Source organism: Lygodium microphyllum, chromosome 11 (assembly GCF_053477565.2).
Source record: "Lygodium microphyllum isolate KBCC chromosome 11, Lygodium_microphyllum_v1.1.10, whole genome shotgun sequence".
Classification (NCBI taxonomy): domain Eukaryota; kingdom Viridiplantae; phylum Streptophyta; class Polypodiopsida; order Schizaeales; family Lygodiaceae; genus Lygodium; species Lygodium microphyllum.
Genome location: NC_141145.1, coordinates 41,088,234 through 41,108,008, shown reverse-complemented (window position 1 = coordinate 41,108,008; position 19,775 = coordinate 41,088,234). Strand labels below are relative to the sequence as shown.

The following is a 19,775-nucleotide window of genomic DNA, read 5'->3' as shown; positions in this document are numbered from 1 at the left end:
TTAATTTTCTCTCTTTCACATGGTGTTTTATCATGGTGGAAAAAACACTCAAACGTGTGTATCCACAAAGAACATACTCATTGAAATAGTCACACACACAAGCACTTGCATGTATCATGCCTCTAAAGTTGAGTCCTCGGTAGTAAACAAAAACCAAACACGCTGAGGGGCCTAGGAGGTGTTTAGATTCAAAAAAACTGCACACAACAAAAATGTTGATAGCCTATGCACAATTAGGCTAGTTTATTGTTTCTACATACATAGGCAAAGAGAAAAGCTCGATAAATAGAAAGCTATTAAGGATAGTTTGAATGTTGACCGAGGTGATGTATGAGTAGCTCTGGAATTCTCCCAGTGACTAGATTACAGGGACGCTCGACTGAGGAGCCCTCATGTGCATACTGTACAGTACGATAGCATTCAGTAACCTAGCTGTCATTGATATTTCTTGGAAGCAATCATCGAGCCTTCCATCATTCTCAAGTTGCTAAGTCTTGTGTAGACTTGCAACGTGGGTTGCGTCATTTGACCAGTTGAATGTCTTCCTCTCCCTCCCTACATCATCCCCCCGCACTCACACACACACTCTCTCTCTCTCTGTCTCGTGCAAGGCACCTGCACAGGCTTATCTATATTAATCATGTGCCTGTCCTTATAACCCTCAACTACGTTTTCCTTCCGCGCAGGCGTTTGCAGGTAAGCTTCACCTCCTTTCTCTCGTCCTTGTTCTCTCGTTTTCGTAATTCTCTGTTTCCTGGATGTATCTACTGACTAACGCACAGATCTGCTACCTCGTATCACACAGAGGAGAGATGCCCATGCCTGACTGTTACACGAACTCACACCTTCATCCATCTGCCTACAAAGGTTTGTGCTCGCCTTCAGTCTTCGACTAGACAGAGCTCTCTCTTTCTCTCTGTCTGTCTGTCTGTCTGTCTGTCTGTTTCGTTGTAGATAAGCTTCCCTTGGATGAAGAGAGGGAGGAAATCAACGTGGCCTTGCAAGTAACTATAAGGGGGGCGTCTCACGGAGCGTTTGGATCCGTTTTGCTCAATTCTGTTCGTTTGGATCCGTTTTGCTTCTCATACTCCTCACCATGGGAAAATGCCTAACAATAGACGCAAAGCCCAAGAGAAAGGTTGGGAATTGTTGATGCCAAATGGGAAGGTAGTCTTGACGAAGAAGTAATGAGGATGCAAATTCCAATGAAAGAGTACTCATTGTTCAAGGAAAACCAATGCTGACGAAGGAATATCAAGATATGGAGATTCCAATAGCAAGGTATGATATTAGAAGAATTGAACGAAGAGGTGCATCATGTGAGTGAAAGATTTCTTCTTTTTAAATGTGAAAATTAAGTATATATGTTAATATAGATTGCATCCACATAATAATTACATCATCCAAAGGAAAATTCACAAACTCATCAAGCATAGTTATAAAGCCACAAACTTTTCTTGAGCAACCTAGCAACTCATCTAGAGCCTATATGTACCATCCTTGAGGCCTTTCATCAAGGCACTACCTCTCCTAAATGCATTTCCATGGCATTGCCATTAAGGCACCAATTCTATTTTTGTATCACAAAATACCACACCATTCCTTAAGCTGCATAATTCCTTGAAGATCCATTACCTTGAGAATGTGTGAGAATTTCACTTCCTCCTCATAAAACTTGTCCTCTCTACATGAGAAAGGAGAAGGTTAAAGTAGTCTAGCTAGATCTCAGCAAGCTTAGCCCATATAATTAGTCCTAAGCAAGCGATGCGTGTTGGTGACCAAGTTTAATGAGGAGGAATCGAACTTCTAGCATATTCTTATGCCATTGGCTTGAAAGATCTGTTTTTATTTTTGAGTCATTGAGGGCTTCTAGACACTTAGATATCTACAATCAAGAGATTGCAGATAAGTACACATATAACATGCATTGAAGCCCTTATAGTTGTTCTATTTTAAGTTACATATACTCACCAATATTGTGGGAAATACCCTTTCTTCTATAAACTAGAGGGCTTTTATAGATGCTGTTACGTGTCTAGATTATAGCTACCCTTGTGTAAGGGAATAGTTCGATGTGCATTCACTATGTGTTTGTGGATCACCAAATAAGAAACATTCATATAAGAGCTCCATTATATACAATGACTACGTAAAGGAAAAACTATTATCACCATCATCATTGTCACAATAGGTAGTCTAATAGAAATGGCTATCTTACAGCACCTATGATCCAAATCATTATCTTCTATCTTCATCATCTAATGAACATAGCAAAATAGCACAAATATCCAAGTGTGACCCAAAACGGACCATACCTACCAACAAGTTAAGCCCTTCTTGAATGTTATTTTTAAGAAATAATGTAAATACCAATAAGGCCACCTAAAGTATTTAAAATGATAAGATCCACAACACAACCATTTGGATTTAGAGCAAGGTTATGATTAATATCTTAAATATGTTTGGTTAGTTTGATGTAGATGATTATCTTGAGTAAGGAGACAATGATTAACACAAATTTTATTTAAAAGAAATATGAGGTGCTGCTCATTTACTAGCTTCATCAACAACCACTACAACATATAGACCCAACAGGGACATTTAAAGCGACATAATTATTTATGGAAAAAATTGCCCATGTCATCGCTATTCATGTCACTATTAGCGACGCGATCGATTCGTCGCTAATCGAATTAGTGACGCAAATAACGATGCTAATAGCGATAGTTGTAGAGTAAATTTCCGACGCCAATAGGGGCGGTTACAAAGGGGAAAAAAATTAGGTGGCAGGACAGCTATATGCAATAAATATTCTTGTATAATTCATTCGCAAATGTCACATATACCTAATGTCTAAAAATTGTGTATTAGATTTTCAAAAAAAAAAAGGAATCCTCTGATTGCAAAAGCTAGATATAATCAATTCGAAAATGTATTACGCAAGGAGTTTTTTCTTCACTTGCTTAGGCTCGAGAAGAAAAAGAACTTGTGATTGCAAAGCTAGATATAATCAATTCAAAAAAGTATTACTTAATGAGCTTTTTTATCACTTGTTAGACCCAAGAAGAAGAGCTTCACTTCAAGCTTTCATTGTAGTCAGGACCCTGAGGTATTAATAAGTTCCATTGATCTTCTGCTCACTCCAACTTATTCCAAACTTATTCAAGTCTTTTTGGGGGAGCATTCGGACATTTGTAAGAGTTATATCATGGCGTTGGAGCCAAAAACACTTATATAGGGAGTGGTAGTGTCTCTAAGCTCTACTTCTTCCTTCATGTTTTTACCTATGTCTAAGTCATCTTCTATCTCTTCTTTCTTGTCTTCACCCTCAATCTCAATGCATGGAGGTGTTTCAAGATCAAAAGAATCAAGTTGATCCTCCATCTTCTCAAACTCCATTTCTTGAGCTTAGACTAGTTGTTGTACTCCAAGTAGCTCCCTGAAACGAATGAATTTCTCTTTACCAAGTGATTTGGTAAAGATATCTGCTACTTGGTCTTCTATCTTTACATGAAGTAGATCAATTTATCATACAAGTAGCATTTGCCTAATGAAATTGTAATGAATCTCTATGTGTTTAGATCTAGCATGATAGACAGGTTTGCTAGCCAGCATTACATTACTGAGATTCTCACAATGCAATGTGACTTGGCTATCCAACCGAATACCCAAATCATGTAGCAATTTCACAAGCCAAACTGCTTTGCATGCCGCTAAGGTTGCACCCTTGTATTCTACCTCTATATACTAGATAAAGCAATAGTGGGTTGCTTCTTACTACTCTAGCTGATCATATTGCTTCCCAAACTGAAAGCATAACCACTAGTTGCTTGACCTCCTATCATAGACACAGCTAGCCCAATCAACATCCCTATAACCTGTCAAGTCAAATGATTTTCCATGCTCATAAAACATCCCATAATCAGCAATACTGTTCACCGCATAATCCTCTTGACTGCATCTAAGTGTAGCTTACAAGGTTTTTGCATAAACTGGCTAATTAGCCCCACTGCATAACTCAAGTCAAGACAGGTAATAGTAAGGTAAATCAGACTGTGTCTGTACATAGTTAGGTAGCCAAGAGCCTAATTCTATTTTTAAAGGAAAAAAATGCGTGTAGACCCTTGGTTCGAAGTTTGGCATCTAAAGAATCCTTTCGCGCTTCTCTCCTCCTCCTCCTTCTCCTTCACGGGTTTCCTCCTTTTCCTTTGTAGTTGTCCCCTCTCTTTTAGTGGATGCGGCGGCATTGGCACTGGTAGCGGCAACCTCTCTCTCTCTCTCTCTCTCTCTCTCTCTCCCTTGCATTGATTTATCTCCCTTATTCTCTCTATACATGTCTTCATCAACAAAAAGAAAGAGAGAAGTAAAGAAAAGAGAAAAACAAAGAGAGAAGAGAGAATGCACTTACCTCAAAGCTTGAAGAAGAATCCCTTTGTACTTATCTCCTTTTTCTTCTCCTTCGCGAGTTCCTTCCTTCTCCTTTATACTTGTCTCCTCCCTCTTCATGGATGGCAGCATTGGTGGCGGCCTCTCTCTCTCTCTCTCTTGCTTGTTTAGAAATCTGAAAAATGTCATGCTCAGGTTTTGACACTTTTTTATGAAGCCCCTCTCTCTCCTCTTTTTTATTTCTCCCCGTCTCTCTCTTCCTTCCCCTCCCTTCTTCTCTCTATTTCTCTCCCTCCTTCCCTCCCCACTCTCACTCAACCCATCTCATTGCAAAGACAATCAAAGATAGAAAATAAAAAGCTTACAAAACAAAGATATTGAAAGAAATGTCACCCCACCTCTCTTTATCTCTCTCTCCCCCCTCTCCCTTTACTTTACTTTCTTAATTTTCTCTCTCATTCTCTCATTGTTTTTCTATTTCTCTCTCCCTCTCTCTTGCTCTGTATTTTTTTCTCTCTATCTCTCTTCTCCCTCTCTCTCTCTTCTTTTCACTCTCCTTCCTCTCTTTACCGCACCCTTCATTTCTACCTCCTCCTCCTCCTGTCTTCCTTCCCTCTCCCTCTCTCTATTTCTCTCCCCCTCTCTTTCTCTCTCTATTTCCCTTTCTTGTTTCCTCTCTCTTTGTTTCTCCCCCCTCTCTCTCTCTCTCTCATTGTTTCTCTCACTTATCCTCCTCTCTCTCTCCCTTCATCTCTCATTTCTCTCTTCCTATTTCTCTTTGTTTCCTTTCTCCCATTTCTCTCCCTCTTTCTCTCTTCCTCTCCCTCCCTTCCTTTCTCCCTCTCTTTCCATGCATCTCTTTGCAAAGAAAAACAAAAAAAAGAAAAGAAGAGAACAAAAAAATAAAGCAAGAAGAGGCAACATACCTACCTCAAAGGCCTAAAGATGAAACCCTTTGTACCTTCTCTTCTGGTGCACAAATCGGACACCGTATACGCACGTAGTGAGCGTCAGAAGGTCCCCAAGAACAAAAGAACTCTGCTTTTGTACAAAAAACAAGGAAGAAAGCTTGCACGATATGAAACAAGAGACTAATTGGGTGTAATCTCCCCCCATGCCTTGTGTGAGCACTCCATAAAGCATGTATTTTATAAATTATTCATCTTCAAGCTAAAAAAATAGCCCAATTTACAATTAGCACGCTTTAGCTTTTGTGTTTGCTTTTGTGCCACTAAAGAATTAAAGCTATTGGGCACCCAAGGAGTCAAGCTGTACCCAAAGACAATGTCTAATACAAATATTTAAATCATACGCCCATGCGCATACAAAAGTAATAAATAAATATCAAGCGCTTTAACAAATAAGCGCGTCAAAATATGAACGCCATGCCTTGTCAAGATTGTGGGAGAGAAGGAATGAGTCTCACTTGTAGCTTTCTTGCTTGCACAATGGGGGAATACACACAAAGATGGAGGCTGAAAACAGTTTTCCTATTCTTAGTTGTGTAAGCCAAAAAGAACTCTAATACAAAGAAATAGAAGAACCCTATATATGGGTCTCAAACCAAACTCAACTAACTAAGGTGGCATACTAACTGAGCCACGAACTAGAGTAGATAAGTATAGCTGTCATGTAGCTATTATTCATGGGCAGTGTACCAACCGCATCTGCAACTGACACGTCGGTGACATAAATGCACAACGGTCACCCTGGCATATCATGAGTGGAGCTCGATATCTCAACACTCCCCCTCGAGCTCAATCCCAATTCCTGCACACCAAGCAGGTCTCTGAACTTGCGCAGATTCTCTGTGCCCAATGCCTTCGTGAATATGTCAGCTACCTGATCCTCTGTGCTAACATAAACTAGATCAATAAGACCTAGTAAAACCCTCTCCCGCACATAGTGATAATGCACCTCAATGTGCTTTGTTCTAGCATGATAGACTGGGTTATTTGCCAAGTGTATACTACTCATGTTGTCACAATAAATGACAACTGGCCCATCTGTAGGCTCATGCATATCATAAAGTAGCTTATGCAACCAAGCTATCTCACATGCAGCCATTGCTGCGCCCCTGTACTCAGCCTCTGTGCTCGACAAGGGAACTGTAGACTGTTTCTTGCTGCTCCAAGTGACTGCAGCACTCCCAAAAGAGAACACATATCCACTGGTAGATCGTCTATCAGAAATACTACTAGCCCAATTAGCATCACTGTATCCATGCAACTGTATCTGAATCCTAGTCTCATAAAATAGTCCATACTACAATGTGGACTTCACATACCTGAGTATGCGTCTAGCTGCATCCAAATGTAGTTTCCTTGGAGCCTGCATAAACTGACTTACCAATCCAACAGCATAGCTCAAATCTGGCCTGGTAATAGTCATATAAATCAAACTTCCTACTATGCGTCTGTACATAGTAGGGTCTTCCAGAAGCTCACCTGCATCTACGCTCAGCTTCACATTTTGCTCCAAAGGAACTGAAATAGGCTTACAGCCTGTCATCCCATATTTGGACAGCATGTCCAATCCATACTGCCTCTGCAAGAGCCGTATCCCACTTGGTGATCTAATCACCTCAATGCCCAAGAAATAACGCAGCTCTCCCAAATCCTTCATCTCAAACTTCTGCTTCAATAGCATTTTCACATGAAGGATATCTTCATCACTGTCACCTGTCATAATCAAATCATCAACATAAATGACAAGTAGCATAATACATTTCTCTATTTTTATCACATAAAGTGAGAAATCTGCCTTGGAAATCTGAAAGCCAATAGTGACAAGATACTGTCATATCTTGTCAGACCATGCTCTAGGTGCTTGCTTCAAGCGATACAAGGCTTTCTTCAACCTGCAAACAAACTCTAGATGAACAGCATGCACATAACCTGGTGGCTGCTCCATATAGACCTCTTCTTGCAAATCACCATGCAAGAAGGCATTGTTTACATCCATCTGATGTAAGGACCATCCCTTTGATGCAGCCATAGCAATGACTGCTCTTACGGTTGCCATCCTTGCAACCGGACTGAATGTTTCTTCATAGTCAATGCCGTATGTTTGTGCATACCCCTTGACTACTAATCTTGCCTTGTATCTGTTCACAAAACCATCTGCATTGTGCTTCACCTTATAAACCCACTTACAGCCAATTGCATTCTTATCTTTAGGCAAAGGTACCAATTCCCATGTAGCATTTTCTTCCAAGGCATCCATTTCTTCATCCATGGCTTTCTCCCATTTTTCTTTTCCCATGGCTTGCTCAAAAGAAGTGGGTTCTGGTTCTTGTATCACTTTGACCATATAGGCATAGTGAATGGCTGTAAATCCATCATATTTCAGCCTATCCACAAGATACCTAGCTCTAGTAGACCTGCGCAAAGTAGGTTCACTCCCAGGTGCTCTCAAAACATACCTGGTCTTCCTTACTCCAGGTGTAACAATAGAAGGAATACCCAACTCATCATCAATGCTCTGTTCTGAGCCACTGGATTCACCATCCACATAAGAGTGACCTGCATTTACATCAAACATGGGCTGATCTACCTTCTCTTTTCCTTTTCGTGATACCTGCATACCACTATCTACATTGCTTTGAGAAGATTCTCCTGATCTCAATCTGCCTGTCCATGGCGAAGAATGTGAACCACTGCTAGAGGATGCTCCAAGTCCACTAATATTTTGTGATTGCTGCTGTGAATTCTGTGCAGCATTACCATTTTGTGCATCTACATCATCAATCACATTTACTGGTTTATACCAGCTACTCATCTCATCAAAAACAACATCTCTGCTCACTGTAAACTTACGAGTAGAAGGGTTATAGCATCTATACCCTTTCTGCTGCAAAGAGTAACCAATAAAGATGCACTTCTCAGCTTTTGGATTCAACTTGGATCTCAACTCATCTGGCACATGAACATAGGCAATGCAACCAAAAATCTTCAAATGAGAAATATCTGGTTTTCTACCAGTATACCTCTCCTCTGGAGTCATCCCATGTATTGCTGCAGTGGGAGTCCTATTCATTATGTAGACTGCTGTAACAACTGCTCCAGCCCAGTAAAAATCTGGCAAGTCTTTTTCATTGAGCATGGCACGAGATACCTCTCCAATATGCCTATTTTTCCTTTCTGCAATTCCATTTTGTTGTGGGGTATGACTGCATGAATATTGCTGCTTTATGCCATGCTCCTGCAGGAATCTTGCAAACTCATTTGAGAGGTACTCTCCCCCTCCATCAGACCTTAGGCATTTTATTTGCAGGCTTGTTTCTTTTTCAACCATAGCTTTAAGAGTTTTGAAATGCCCAAAAACTTCACTTTTCTTTTTCATAAAATACATCCAAACTTTTCTGCTATAGTCATCAATAAAAGTGACAAAATAATGACAGCCTTCAAGAGATGCAGCTTTAGTAGTCCACACATCAGAGTTGATTAATTCCAATGGCTTCTCACTCTCTTGAACATGTCTAGGAAATGGTTTCCTTACCTGTTTTCCAAACTGACAGGCTTCACATACCTTATGCATTTTTACAACCTTGAATTTTGGCAATCCTGCAACAATATTTTGGGCCTGCATTGATTTAAGTCGCTATACATTAACATGACCAATGCGTTTATGCCAGATATCAATATCTGCAACTACACCAGTCCCATGTGCAAACATTGCTGCACTCAATTCAGGCATGTCTGCATCCAATGTAAACATTCTTCCCTTCTTCTTTCCTTTTGTTATCAAGCGACCTTTATTTTTCATATCCTCAACAAAGCATCCATGAGGATTAAATCTGACCTGCAAGCCCTGCTCAACCATTTGACCAACAGAAACCAGATTCTTGGTGATATTTGGGACATGCAATACATTGGACATGTATTTCTTTTTCCCATCCTGCATATGCAAAGGAATTTTTCCAATCTGCACAATAGGATATGCAGTATCATCACCAGTCTCCACAAATCCTGGTTTTTCCATTTTCCTTGCATCCTCCATCCATTCTGCATGACCTGTCATGTGGTTTGATGCACCTGAGTCAACATACCACACTTCGTTTCTTTCTTCTGCACTTGTTACAGAATTGTTCATGTGTTGCACCATAAACAAATGCTCATTTCTGTCATCACCCTATCTACTAGAAGATGCATAATTTCCTTGTTGCAGTTTTCCATTCATGATGTCATTCTGCTTTATATAGCAGTCTTTAGCCATATGACCCATTTTACCACAGTAGTAGCATTCAACATTACTGTTTGCATTTTGGCCTCTTTGCCATCCACCACGACCTCTTTGGCTCCCCCTGCCTCTACAGTTACCACGTCCTCCTCCATAGGACCGGTTTTCTTGAGTTTGCTACACATTCTGATTTCTACCACGGCCTCCAGATCCGCCTCCTCTACCTCTGCCTCTATCTCTTCCAGCATTTGAGTAGAAGACAGCTTCTTTTGAGGTTCCTCCTGAAGAAGATGCACCACCATTTCTCTGCTCCTCAGAAATTAGAAGAGCAATCAACTCCTCAAAATCAGGAAATCTTTTACGAACTGAAATGGATGTCCGAAACTGTGCATAATCCTTTCCTAGACCATTCAAGGTCACAGAAACTAGATCATCATCTTCCACTGGCGACCCCATGGAAGCAAGTGCATCTGCAATCTTCTTCACCTTCATGTGGTAGTCATTGATGCTCATATTTTCTCTTTGCACATTATGCAATTCTTGCTTAAGCTGCATTTTCCTGACTTGCGTATTTGTGCTATACATTTTTGACAAAGTATCCCATGCCTCCTTTGGCGTACTTGCATCCTGAATATGCACAATCATAGAGTCTGAAATACTGAAGACAGCTAGTACATAACTTTTATGGCTCTCTCATGCCATGCTTTAAATGCCTGCATTTGCTGTTGATTGGGAACATCAGGAAGAACTGGTTCTTCTTCATTTCCTGCAACAAATTCCCAATATCCTTTTCCCATAAGGAAATTCGTCATTCTAAACTTGCATGCTTGGAAGTTGTTCTTGTCAAGCTTTTCAGTGACAATCTGTGAAAGAGAATCAGACGCCATTACAGAACACTGCAAAAAATTCTGTCACTGCAAAGAACACAACTTCAGCCTCACAAGGGCTAATCTGCAAAACTGACGAAAGTGGTATTTGATCACACAGTCACTTCCTAGTGACGATTTTGCATCAACAGGCAACAGGGATGATTCTGTAACTCCTAATGTCTCTGCGCACAGGCATACGATGCAATTTCTACAGTAACTTTTCACCGACTTGTAGAACAGTGGTCGCATAGCATAAAATAGGGCCTTTTCCTGAGTGCATGCAGAAAACTTCCGCCTCCAAAACAGGCCCTGAAATGGCCTCAAATCAAAAAAACAGGGTTAGCCCTCGCCCGTAGCATATACTGCCCTCTTGCTTCACCGCGAAGGGCGTCTCAACCTGAGACAATGCACTCTTGCAATTTCTGGCTGTGCTACCTGCAGAGATCTGCTCCCAAAACAGAAAATGAAAGCAACACTGCTCCTCTTACCAGAACACCGCAAGCTTGGCTTGCTTTCTTGAGCTCCTTACCACGAACAAGGCTCTGATACCATGTCAAGATTGTGGGAGAGAAGGAAGGAGTCTCACTTGTAGCTTTCTTGCTTGCACAATGGGGGAATACACACAAAGATGGAGGCTAAAAACAGTTTTTCTCTTCTTAATTGTGTAAGCAAAAAAGAACTCTAATACAAAGAAATAGAAGAACCCTATATATGGGTTTCAAACCAAACTCAACTAACTAAGGTGGCATACTAACTGAGCCACGAACTAGAGTAGATAAGGATAGCTTTCATGTAGCTATTATTCATGGGCAGTGTACCAACCGCATCTGCAACTGACACATCGGTGACATAAATGCACAACGGTCACCCTGGCATATCGCGAGTGGAGCTTGATATCTCAACATGCCTAAGATACGCGCCCATAAAAAATTGATGATAATTTGAATACATGCTATCCTCCAATGCTTCCCAATGCCACTGCTGCTTGCTCTACACATCAACTGAAGCATTCACAATTGTTAGAAAAATAATACAATTAAACCGACAAAAGTGAATACCTAGCAGTCTTCAGCTACAAAAATAAATTGGTTAGAACTCAATCTTAACCTTAATTTATTACGAGTGCACACTCTAAACTCATAAACATTTATTAATTTAAATATGTATTTTGCGGAATCACCCGCTATGGAATCACCCACTTACACATTAAATTAACAAAATGCCCGAAAAGGATAGGCGTCCCCATCGACTTTTGGCAGAAAGAATCGACCTTGTGTATGAGCCCAGTAATAAAATTTTACGGAATCTACCGCAAACCCTCACGGAATCCACCGTGGAATATGGTCGTGTCCAAGATATATGGAATGAAGATGGAAGAAAACGACTTTGATTGAATCTTCGAAAATTTGAATTGAATTTTTTGGAACCAAAGTTACCATTAGTTGGAAATTGTTGTGGTTGCTTATCTCGTCCGTGAATTTTGTCTTTAGTGTCATGGGCCAAGGAAATTGCATCTTCAAGGGTTGTTGGCTTGAACATATTGACCTCCGCATAAAAATGTCCAAGTAGGCCAGACATAAACTTGTGTTTATGAGTTGCTTTAGGTACATCTTGAAGCATTCGTAGTTGCAATAGAGCATTCCAAAAACGCTCAGTATATGGTGAAATAGGTTCGCGATCCCTTTGTTGTAAGCAGATCCCATTGTTTGATTGCTTTTTCGTAGAATTGAGGTGGAAGAAAATTCTGCAAAAATTTCTTTTGGAAAGTCTCCCAGGTAGTGGGACAATCAATGCTTTTACAGACCACAGTCCACCATAAGGATACTCGGTCAACTAAATGGTTAGTGACACATTTAATTTTGTCTTTCTTAGCATATGATTGTTCATGAAAATAATCATAAAATTGATTGATAAAAGCAAGGACAGTCTTTCCATCGCGTGATCCATTGAAAGTATGAAATTTGAAGTTTCTTTTACTTATCTTTGTTTCTTTCCGAATGGATTGGGCTTCAAGTGTTGCATCGATGGTACATCGTATAAGATCTTCAGGTTGCGATCCATCTTGGTCGGTGGTAGATCATTGCAAATTGGCCAATTGAGCTTGCAAAGTTTGTCATGCTCTTCGTTCTTCTTGAAGCTGCATCATAATTAAATCCAATTTTTGCTCCATTGTTGGTTCGGGTAGATCACCTTCAGCCATAAAATCTTCCATGGTTTGATCAGTCATCCTGCAAAATTCCAAAAGACCTCACACACTCGAAACCTTGTTAGCGCGATGAGCGTAGCTCAAAGGTGGGTTTACAAGGCTTGTTTTTTTTTTTTTTTGGCTTTTGTAGTATTTCTCCTTTACGATTGTGAAATTCAATGTCACAATTGTCTTCCAAGAAAATAATTTTGCGTATAGACTGCGTGTTGCCGATTGTTCGCAATAATCTGCTTCTGTCAGTTCATAGTTGTGAACAGGGGCTTCCAGAGGGTAGTAAATAGTTTCGTGTGCTGCCGAATATGAACTGCCTTTATAGTAATTGTTGAAGATTGAAGTCTATGATCTTTAGGATCTTAGTGACTAATGATTTTAGTCTTTTCTGACTAAGCGTGGATTTATAGGACTTGAGGATGTTGTTATCCGATTCGGTGATGGGCAGTACATGCTGCCACCGTCGACGGGTTAAAATGAGTCTTGAAGCTTTTTATTAAGCTTCTCTTGAAGCTTTACAAGCTTATCTTTAAAGCTTTAAGAGCTATGGTGAAAAGTTTCTTATCTATGGAGAAGTAACCAACGACTTCATGAAGGATCTTCCTGCGTGGTCCTCCGCCTCTGCAGAGGCCGATCCCTCGCTATCTGAGTGTACAGCAGGGGGTTCTTGATTGCCACGAAAACGGTAGTATCGGCCGTTTGCCACGAGACTGACTGTAGAGCTTGATCGTTCTAGGAGCTCCGCCTTCGCGTGAGATGGTAAGCGATTGGAAGCTCTCGATCTCAGCTTCGCTCTAATACCACTGGTGCACAGATCGGATGTTGTGTGCACGCGTAGTGAGCGTCAGAAGGTCCTCAATAACAAAAAAACTCTACTTTTGCACAAAAAACAAGGAAGAAAGCTTGTATTATATGAAGCAAGAGACTAATTGGGTGCAATCTTCCCCCATGCCTTGTGTGAGCGCTCCACAAAGCATGTATTTTATATATTATTCATCTTCAAGCTCAAAAAATAGCCCAATTTACAATTAGCATGCTTTAGCTTTTGTGCTTGCTTTTGTGCCACTAAAGAATTAAAGCTATTGGGCGCCCAAGGAGTGAGACTGTACCCAAATACAATGTCCAATACAAATATTTAAATTGTGCGCCCATGTGTATACAAAAGTAATAAATAAATATCATGTGCTTTAATAAATAAGTGCGTCAAAATATGGACGCCATACCTAAGATACGCGCCCATAAAAAATTGATGATAATTTGAATACACGCTATCCTCCAATGCTTCCCAATGCCACCGCTACTTGCTCTACATATCAACTGAAGCATTCACAATTGTTAGAAAAATAATACAATTAAACCGACAAAAGTGAATACCTAGCAGTCTTCAACTACAAAAATAAATTGGTTAGAACTTAATCCTAACCTTAATTTATTACGAGTGCGCACTCTAAACTCATAAATGTTTATTAATTTAAATATGTATTTTCTGGAAACACCCGCTATGGAATCACCCACTTACACATTAAATTAACAAAACGCCTGAAAAGGATAGGCGTCCCCATCGACTTTTGGCACAAAGAATCCACCTTGTGTATGAGCCCTAGTAATAAAATTTTATGAAATCCACCGCAAAACCTCACGGAATCCACCGTGGAATATGCCTCCTGGCATCATCTTCGCACCTTCCCTCCATTCTCCATTGCACACTTCTCTTTTTTCTTCGTGTATAATGGTGGCGGTGGTGACAGCGATGATGAGCTCCCTCCCTCTCTCTCACTCTCCCTCTCCCTCTCCCTCTCCCTCTCCCTCTCAAAACTTTAAGCTCTCTCACTCTCTCTTTCATTGTTTCTCGCAAATGTTTTCTCGGCAAATGTTATGCTCGGGTTTTCGAAACTTTTTCTCAGACCGGCGTCACTATTTGTGTCGCTATATGCGACGTTAATACAAATAGCGACGCTTTTAGCAACACCATTTTTTTGCGTCGCAAATAGCCGTCGCTATTGTCCCATTCTCTTTTAGTGAACAAAGGTAACCATGCATTAGGAGGGTACTTTAACATTTAGGTTTTTAGTGATAAGATTATATTTACAATTTATATGATGATAAGATTCATTGCTTAGCTTAAGATATGAATGTGTCTAAATGGGTGTTTAAGTCCACTATCATTTTCATCCTTAAGTATGGAGGTCTTAATTTGACAAAACTCTTAAAGAGAGAGATGTTCAATGTTTGAGGGCTTTTTTATAGTTAAAGACATTTTATTGGACAAGCTCTTAATGTTGATATCTTCATGATATGGAAGCTAATTAATACAACCTTGCTTGTTTGTAAAATTTAGACAGAGAATAGTCCTATCCATGAGGTAACTAAAACAATAAGTTTAATGAGTGAAGTGTCTAAATAACCTATTAGTGGCTTTTCAAATGTTCGGTGGCTTTGTATTTTGTGGTCGTCTCTTTATTGCATGCAACTATCACTACAAGGAAATGGAAGTATAATGACGGTCATTTCCAATGTGATTAGGTTAGATGATGTTGATATATGCATCACTATATGCGTCGCTATTTATCTTAGTGATCCATATAGCGAAGGATCTATCACGTCGCTATTAGTGATGCTAATAGCAATGACGGGGGAAAATTTTTCCATGAATATTTATATTGCTTCAAACACTAATATTGGGTCTATATGTTGTATTGTATATAATATTTGCACTCTTATGCTAGTGTTGTGTGGAATTATCTTCTCTTTAGATACGCTATCCTTTGTGTTGAAAATAGCAAAGGTGAGTTTATTTTGTCATGATAGTGTGATTTTAGTACTCACATTGATGAATATCTTCAAAAGTTTCAATCACTACCAATTTGCATATGTTTAATACATTTGTATTTTATACTTTGTTGCACATTTGAATAATTTGGTTAAAGCATGCTAAATTGCCAAAAGTTCAATAAAAACATCCATGGTCTTTTTATTGATGAATAGGTTAATTAGATAGTATCTCTTAGGCTAAACTTTTATTGGCTAATTAAATTGGCAAATAACCTATCAATTGGAAGGTTTTTTAATTGCAAAGAAAATTTGAAGGTACATTCAATGTTTTTAGGCAATGTCCGCTAATGAAACCCCTCAACTTAATTGAAGGAGATAATGGAGTTAAAATTAGGTATTATCTACATTTTGTGTGTGATGGCCCTTATCATGAATAGACTATTCCAAAAGGATATAAAAATATTATTCATCATATGCAAAATTAAACCTATCAAATGGAAGATTATATCTCTAGTTTCTCTTTTTGCAATGTCTAAGTGGACAACATATTCGATTAACCAATGAAACCCTTCAACTTTACTTAAGTACATATTATTGTGCAATGAGCTTGACCTTTGTAAATGAGTGTGCCATTATTTACATGATCGAGGTATTATCCACATCTTTTTGAACGATTTTCAAGTTATACGAAAAATGATGTTTAATACAAACTTTCTTATTAGGTACAAAATCTCTACTAAGTGGAATATTTTGTCTATAGCTTTTTTTTGCAAAATCAAAGGGAAGATGTATGGCTTGTATTTTGGTAACGCCCCCTTGTATTTCAAGCCTTTAAGAAAATTATTGAATATTGTACAAAGTAGAGTTTGGTTACAAGTTACCATGGGGAAGATATGTGTTAAGGCAATGTTATCACACATGTGTTTTGATGTGGTGGCCTAAGAGCATGCATTAAAGAAGACATGATATATAGAGTCAAAAGGAGGTTTTGAAAGTGGGAGCTAATGGCTACTCTAATATTTCAAGGACATTTGTTAGAAAATGCAATTAAATCTCATATTACTATGATGTGGGTATTTATAAGCTATAATTGGAATAGCTTATACTTTAACATTTGAAGAACCTTTTTTAGAAAATGGGAAAATGTTTGATATTAGTATCATGTAGGTATTAAGAACTTCATCCTCAAGATGTTGCAAGGGTATCAAATATTTGAAGGTGTTGGTTTTTCTTGGATTTTTTGAATATTTCAAGCTAGATGCAATTGTACTTTGCAACTATCTTGTATAGTAAGTGTTGAAGCCATGTTGAGGATTATTTTTTATTTTGTGGCATTTTATATTATTGTCATGCAAACAAGTCAAAGATTGACCATTTTCAATCTTATTAGTTCATGGCACGTGTATAAAATAGAAATCCTGGTCGTTGTTTGGGTAATAGGACAGCAAACACATTTTTGAAGAGCATTATGGGGGAGAGATTGATGCACGTACATGTTTTGGAGGTCGCAACCTTGAAGGGTAGTTTTTGTGAGTTGCCCCAATGAAATGGAGAAGGGGAGATTCTAAGTACGAAACTTGTAGATACATGACAAAACAAGTTTACTAGTGGCCAAAGTGGTATACCAAGCAATTATTGGACATTTACATTGGTGAAGTTGTTTGTAATGTGAGTGAGTGGTCAATATATAAAGGAAAATCATAGCTTGCCATTCTTTGATGCTTAGTGGTGGGTGAGTTTACTAGTACAATATGATGTCTTATACCTTGGCTTGGTTGTTTCACCTAGACAAATGTCATTTAGTATATTTTTTAAATTAGATTGAAATTCAAATTTACCTTGATGAAGAACAAATCTTTTTTGGATATTTTAATCATTAAATTATATATATGCATGTATATATATATGTATATATGTATGTATAGCCAACTCCATAAGTTGGCTAATGCGTTAATTGTTTGCTTCTAGATGTATTTATTTTTCTCATCTTAATACAATATCCATTTGCATGTAGTGCTCGAAAGAAACCTGGGTGATTAGTATCATACCACTTTTAAATGCTGGAATTTACCTCCAAATTTAAAATTAAGAGGTGGGAAAAACTTCGGAGTTCAAATACAACCATCTTGCCTTGTTAAGGGAAAACTCAGAACTGGTTGTTTCCGAGCAATGGCGTGCATAAAAAGCAAGTCAAGAGGGGCGAGGTCGAGTATCCAAACAGTGGGGAAAAAGCAAGAGGGCAAACGTGTGGGGTCCACCAACCGAGAAACTCAAGCCTCAACCCTGCCCGTAGGGGAGGGTGGGGCCTGGTTATGTGGCTTGGGAGGGTGGTCTGAACCTGATCGCTCACATCGCTAGCTTCAGCCTTCACTCGCATCACATCTAATAGCCCACACATATCTTGGAAAAAGGTGAGAGGAAGGGACGTGTTGCCACTTATAATAACCGCCACATTTGGACATATCCCTGTAAGTTTGGTTAGTCGTTCGCGGCTCGGCCCCTTCTTATGTATGCTGCCTGAGCTACACGGTTGCGTCCATCGCACGTTTATGATTCATGTTACAAATTTGTGGCCTCGCAGCTTCACGTCGAATCTTCTTCGAAGCTCACCCGATCTCACAATCATTCTGTCGAGCCCTTCCTCTTGTTATTCATCCTCCAGTACGGTTCATTAATTCTCATCTTATTCTGCCCATTGCCCAGCTTCCTCTTATATAGAGAGCTGCTCCAGCCAGCAGATATTGTCAATGCAGCCCTGTTTTTCTCTCTTGGATCATCTGATTCTCTAGCCGTCGACTCAATTCTCTCGTCGTCTTATTCATCCTCCTCCGATAATCGATCATTCGATCGGTCGATCACACTGTCATGATGAGGCGCGGTGCTCTCAGGAACGATATCATCTGGACATCCTTCAAAGACACCATATCATGGCCCATAAAACTAGTAAGGTAAGTCCTCTATAGTATTATAATCCCCGCCGCCCCGCGCCCCCCCCCCCCCCCCGGCGAGGCCGGGGTGGAGGGGGAGATCCGTATAATATATATCTATGTACTGACTCATGAGTGTCTCCTTGTAAATGTAGACGCCTGATCAGAAAGCTGGCTAAGACTTCCACGAATATCGATCTTCCTACTGTCTCCACCGATCATCCAGTCCTGAATGCCGATCTGAATTACCAGGAGGAGGTACATGCTGATCATCTCGATAACTCCCGTTTTCAGATGGTAACAAGCGATCAGATTAGCAAGACGAGAGCGATCAAGCGCTCATCAAAGTTAACAACTCATCAAAATGCAATGCGAGAGAGATCGAACGCACCACACCTATAAGATTGTGCAAAGCACGCACAACAGCAAGCTAATCCTTTGCACCGGTGTTGCTTGAGCTAACCAGCTTAGGGACCTCACGCACAACAGCAAGGTAATGTTTTGCACCTGTGTTACTTGAGCTAACCAGCTTAGGGACCTCTAGTGGTAGCAGCTCCTCTTCAAGATCAGGCTGCCTCTACTTTACTCATTGGCAACTCGATGATACAAGCTATTATTTATCTTTTGGTGGTTCTGCATGGAAGATTACCCATATGAATCTTATTTCTTGTAGTAGTATTATGGCTAGGAGCCTCTATCTTTTATTTGTATTTAGATCCCTAGACCATGATTTGGTTGTGGGACTCACATACCACATGTATTTTTATGGCATCATCACCTAGGATACATGTCCTGAAAGGGAATAAAAATGCTCAATCATTTGTAGTATCTTTCGTCTGTTGATTTCAAATGTTTTGATTCTTGTGACAATTGTCTTTCTGGCAAGCCAACATGCAATTCTCATAAAAAATATGATATCACGCGTATGGCTAAGCTTTTGGCTCTTATGCATTCTAATGTATGTGGTCCCATGTCCAATTGATAATGGGTGTTGCAAAGTACTTTGTTATATTTAGTTATGACTACTCATATAAAGTCTAGGCATAACCTACGAAAGTAGATATCATAGGTCTTATTTATCTTTTAGTGTTCACTTGCTCTTATTGAAAATTAGTCTAGGTAGAGGCTTATTTGCCTAAGATTTAACAATGGGAGTGAATATGTCTCTAAGGCATTTCAAAGGTTTTGTAATGTCGATGATATATTAATTGCTAAGAGAGCTCATGATAAGCTAGCACCACAACAGAAATGAGGCATAGACGCGCATGTTAGACGCACAAAGTCGGGTGCGTCTATCATTACGTCTATATGCACGTGCAAAAGAGCGTGTAAATAGACGTAAATTTTGCGTCTATATATCCGCGCAGATAGACACGAATATAGATGCGTTTGCAGATGTGTAATTATTTAACCACCTGAAATTAGACTTAATATAATAAAAAA

General features: G+C 39.5%; 1 protein-coding gene across 2 annotated transcripts; it reads left to right on the top strand.

Moving 5' to 3' along the window:
- The first annotated feature begins 547 nt into the window (after window positions 1-547).
- On the top strand, window positions 548-19,148 carry LOC148028742 (uncharacterized). 2 transcript variants are annotated; one of them, XM_087687531.1, is made up of 4 exons: window positions 548-696; window positions 806-1,281; window positions 17,420-18,353; window positions 18,488-19,148. In XM_087687531.1, exons 3-4 carry the CDS (start codon window positions 18,271-18,273, stop codon window positions 18,732-18,734), a joined length of 330 nt encoding a protein of 109 aa, XP_087543657.1. In that variant the 5' UTR covers window positions 548-696; window positions 806-1,281; window positions 17,420-18,270; the 3' UTR covers window positions 18,735-19,148. The 2 variants fall into 2 exon arrangements, with proteins under 2 accessions (XP_087543657.1, XP_087543656.1); XM_087687530.1 differs by having other exon boundaries at window positions 13,044-18,353.
- The last annotated feature ends 627 nt before the right edge of the window (window positions 19,149-19,775 follow it).

Bases quoted from the DNA above. Each gene is read 5' to 3' on its own strand.
- LOC148028742 (XM_087687531.1), top strand. From the start codon at position 18,271: ATGATGAGGCGCGGTGCTCTCAGGAACGATATCATCTGGACATCCTTC. The intron at 18,354-18,487 runs GTAAGTCCTCTA...TTGTAAATGTAG, and splicing joins TGGCCCATAAAACTAGTAAG to ACGCCTGATCAGAAAGCTGG.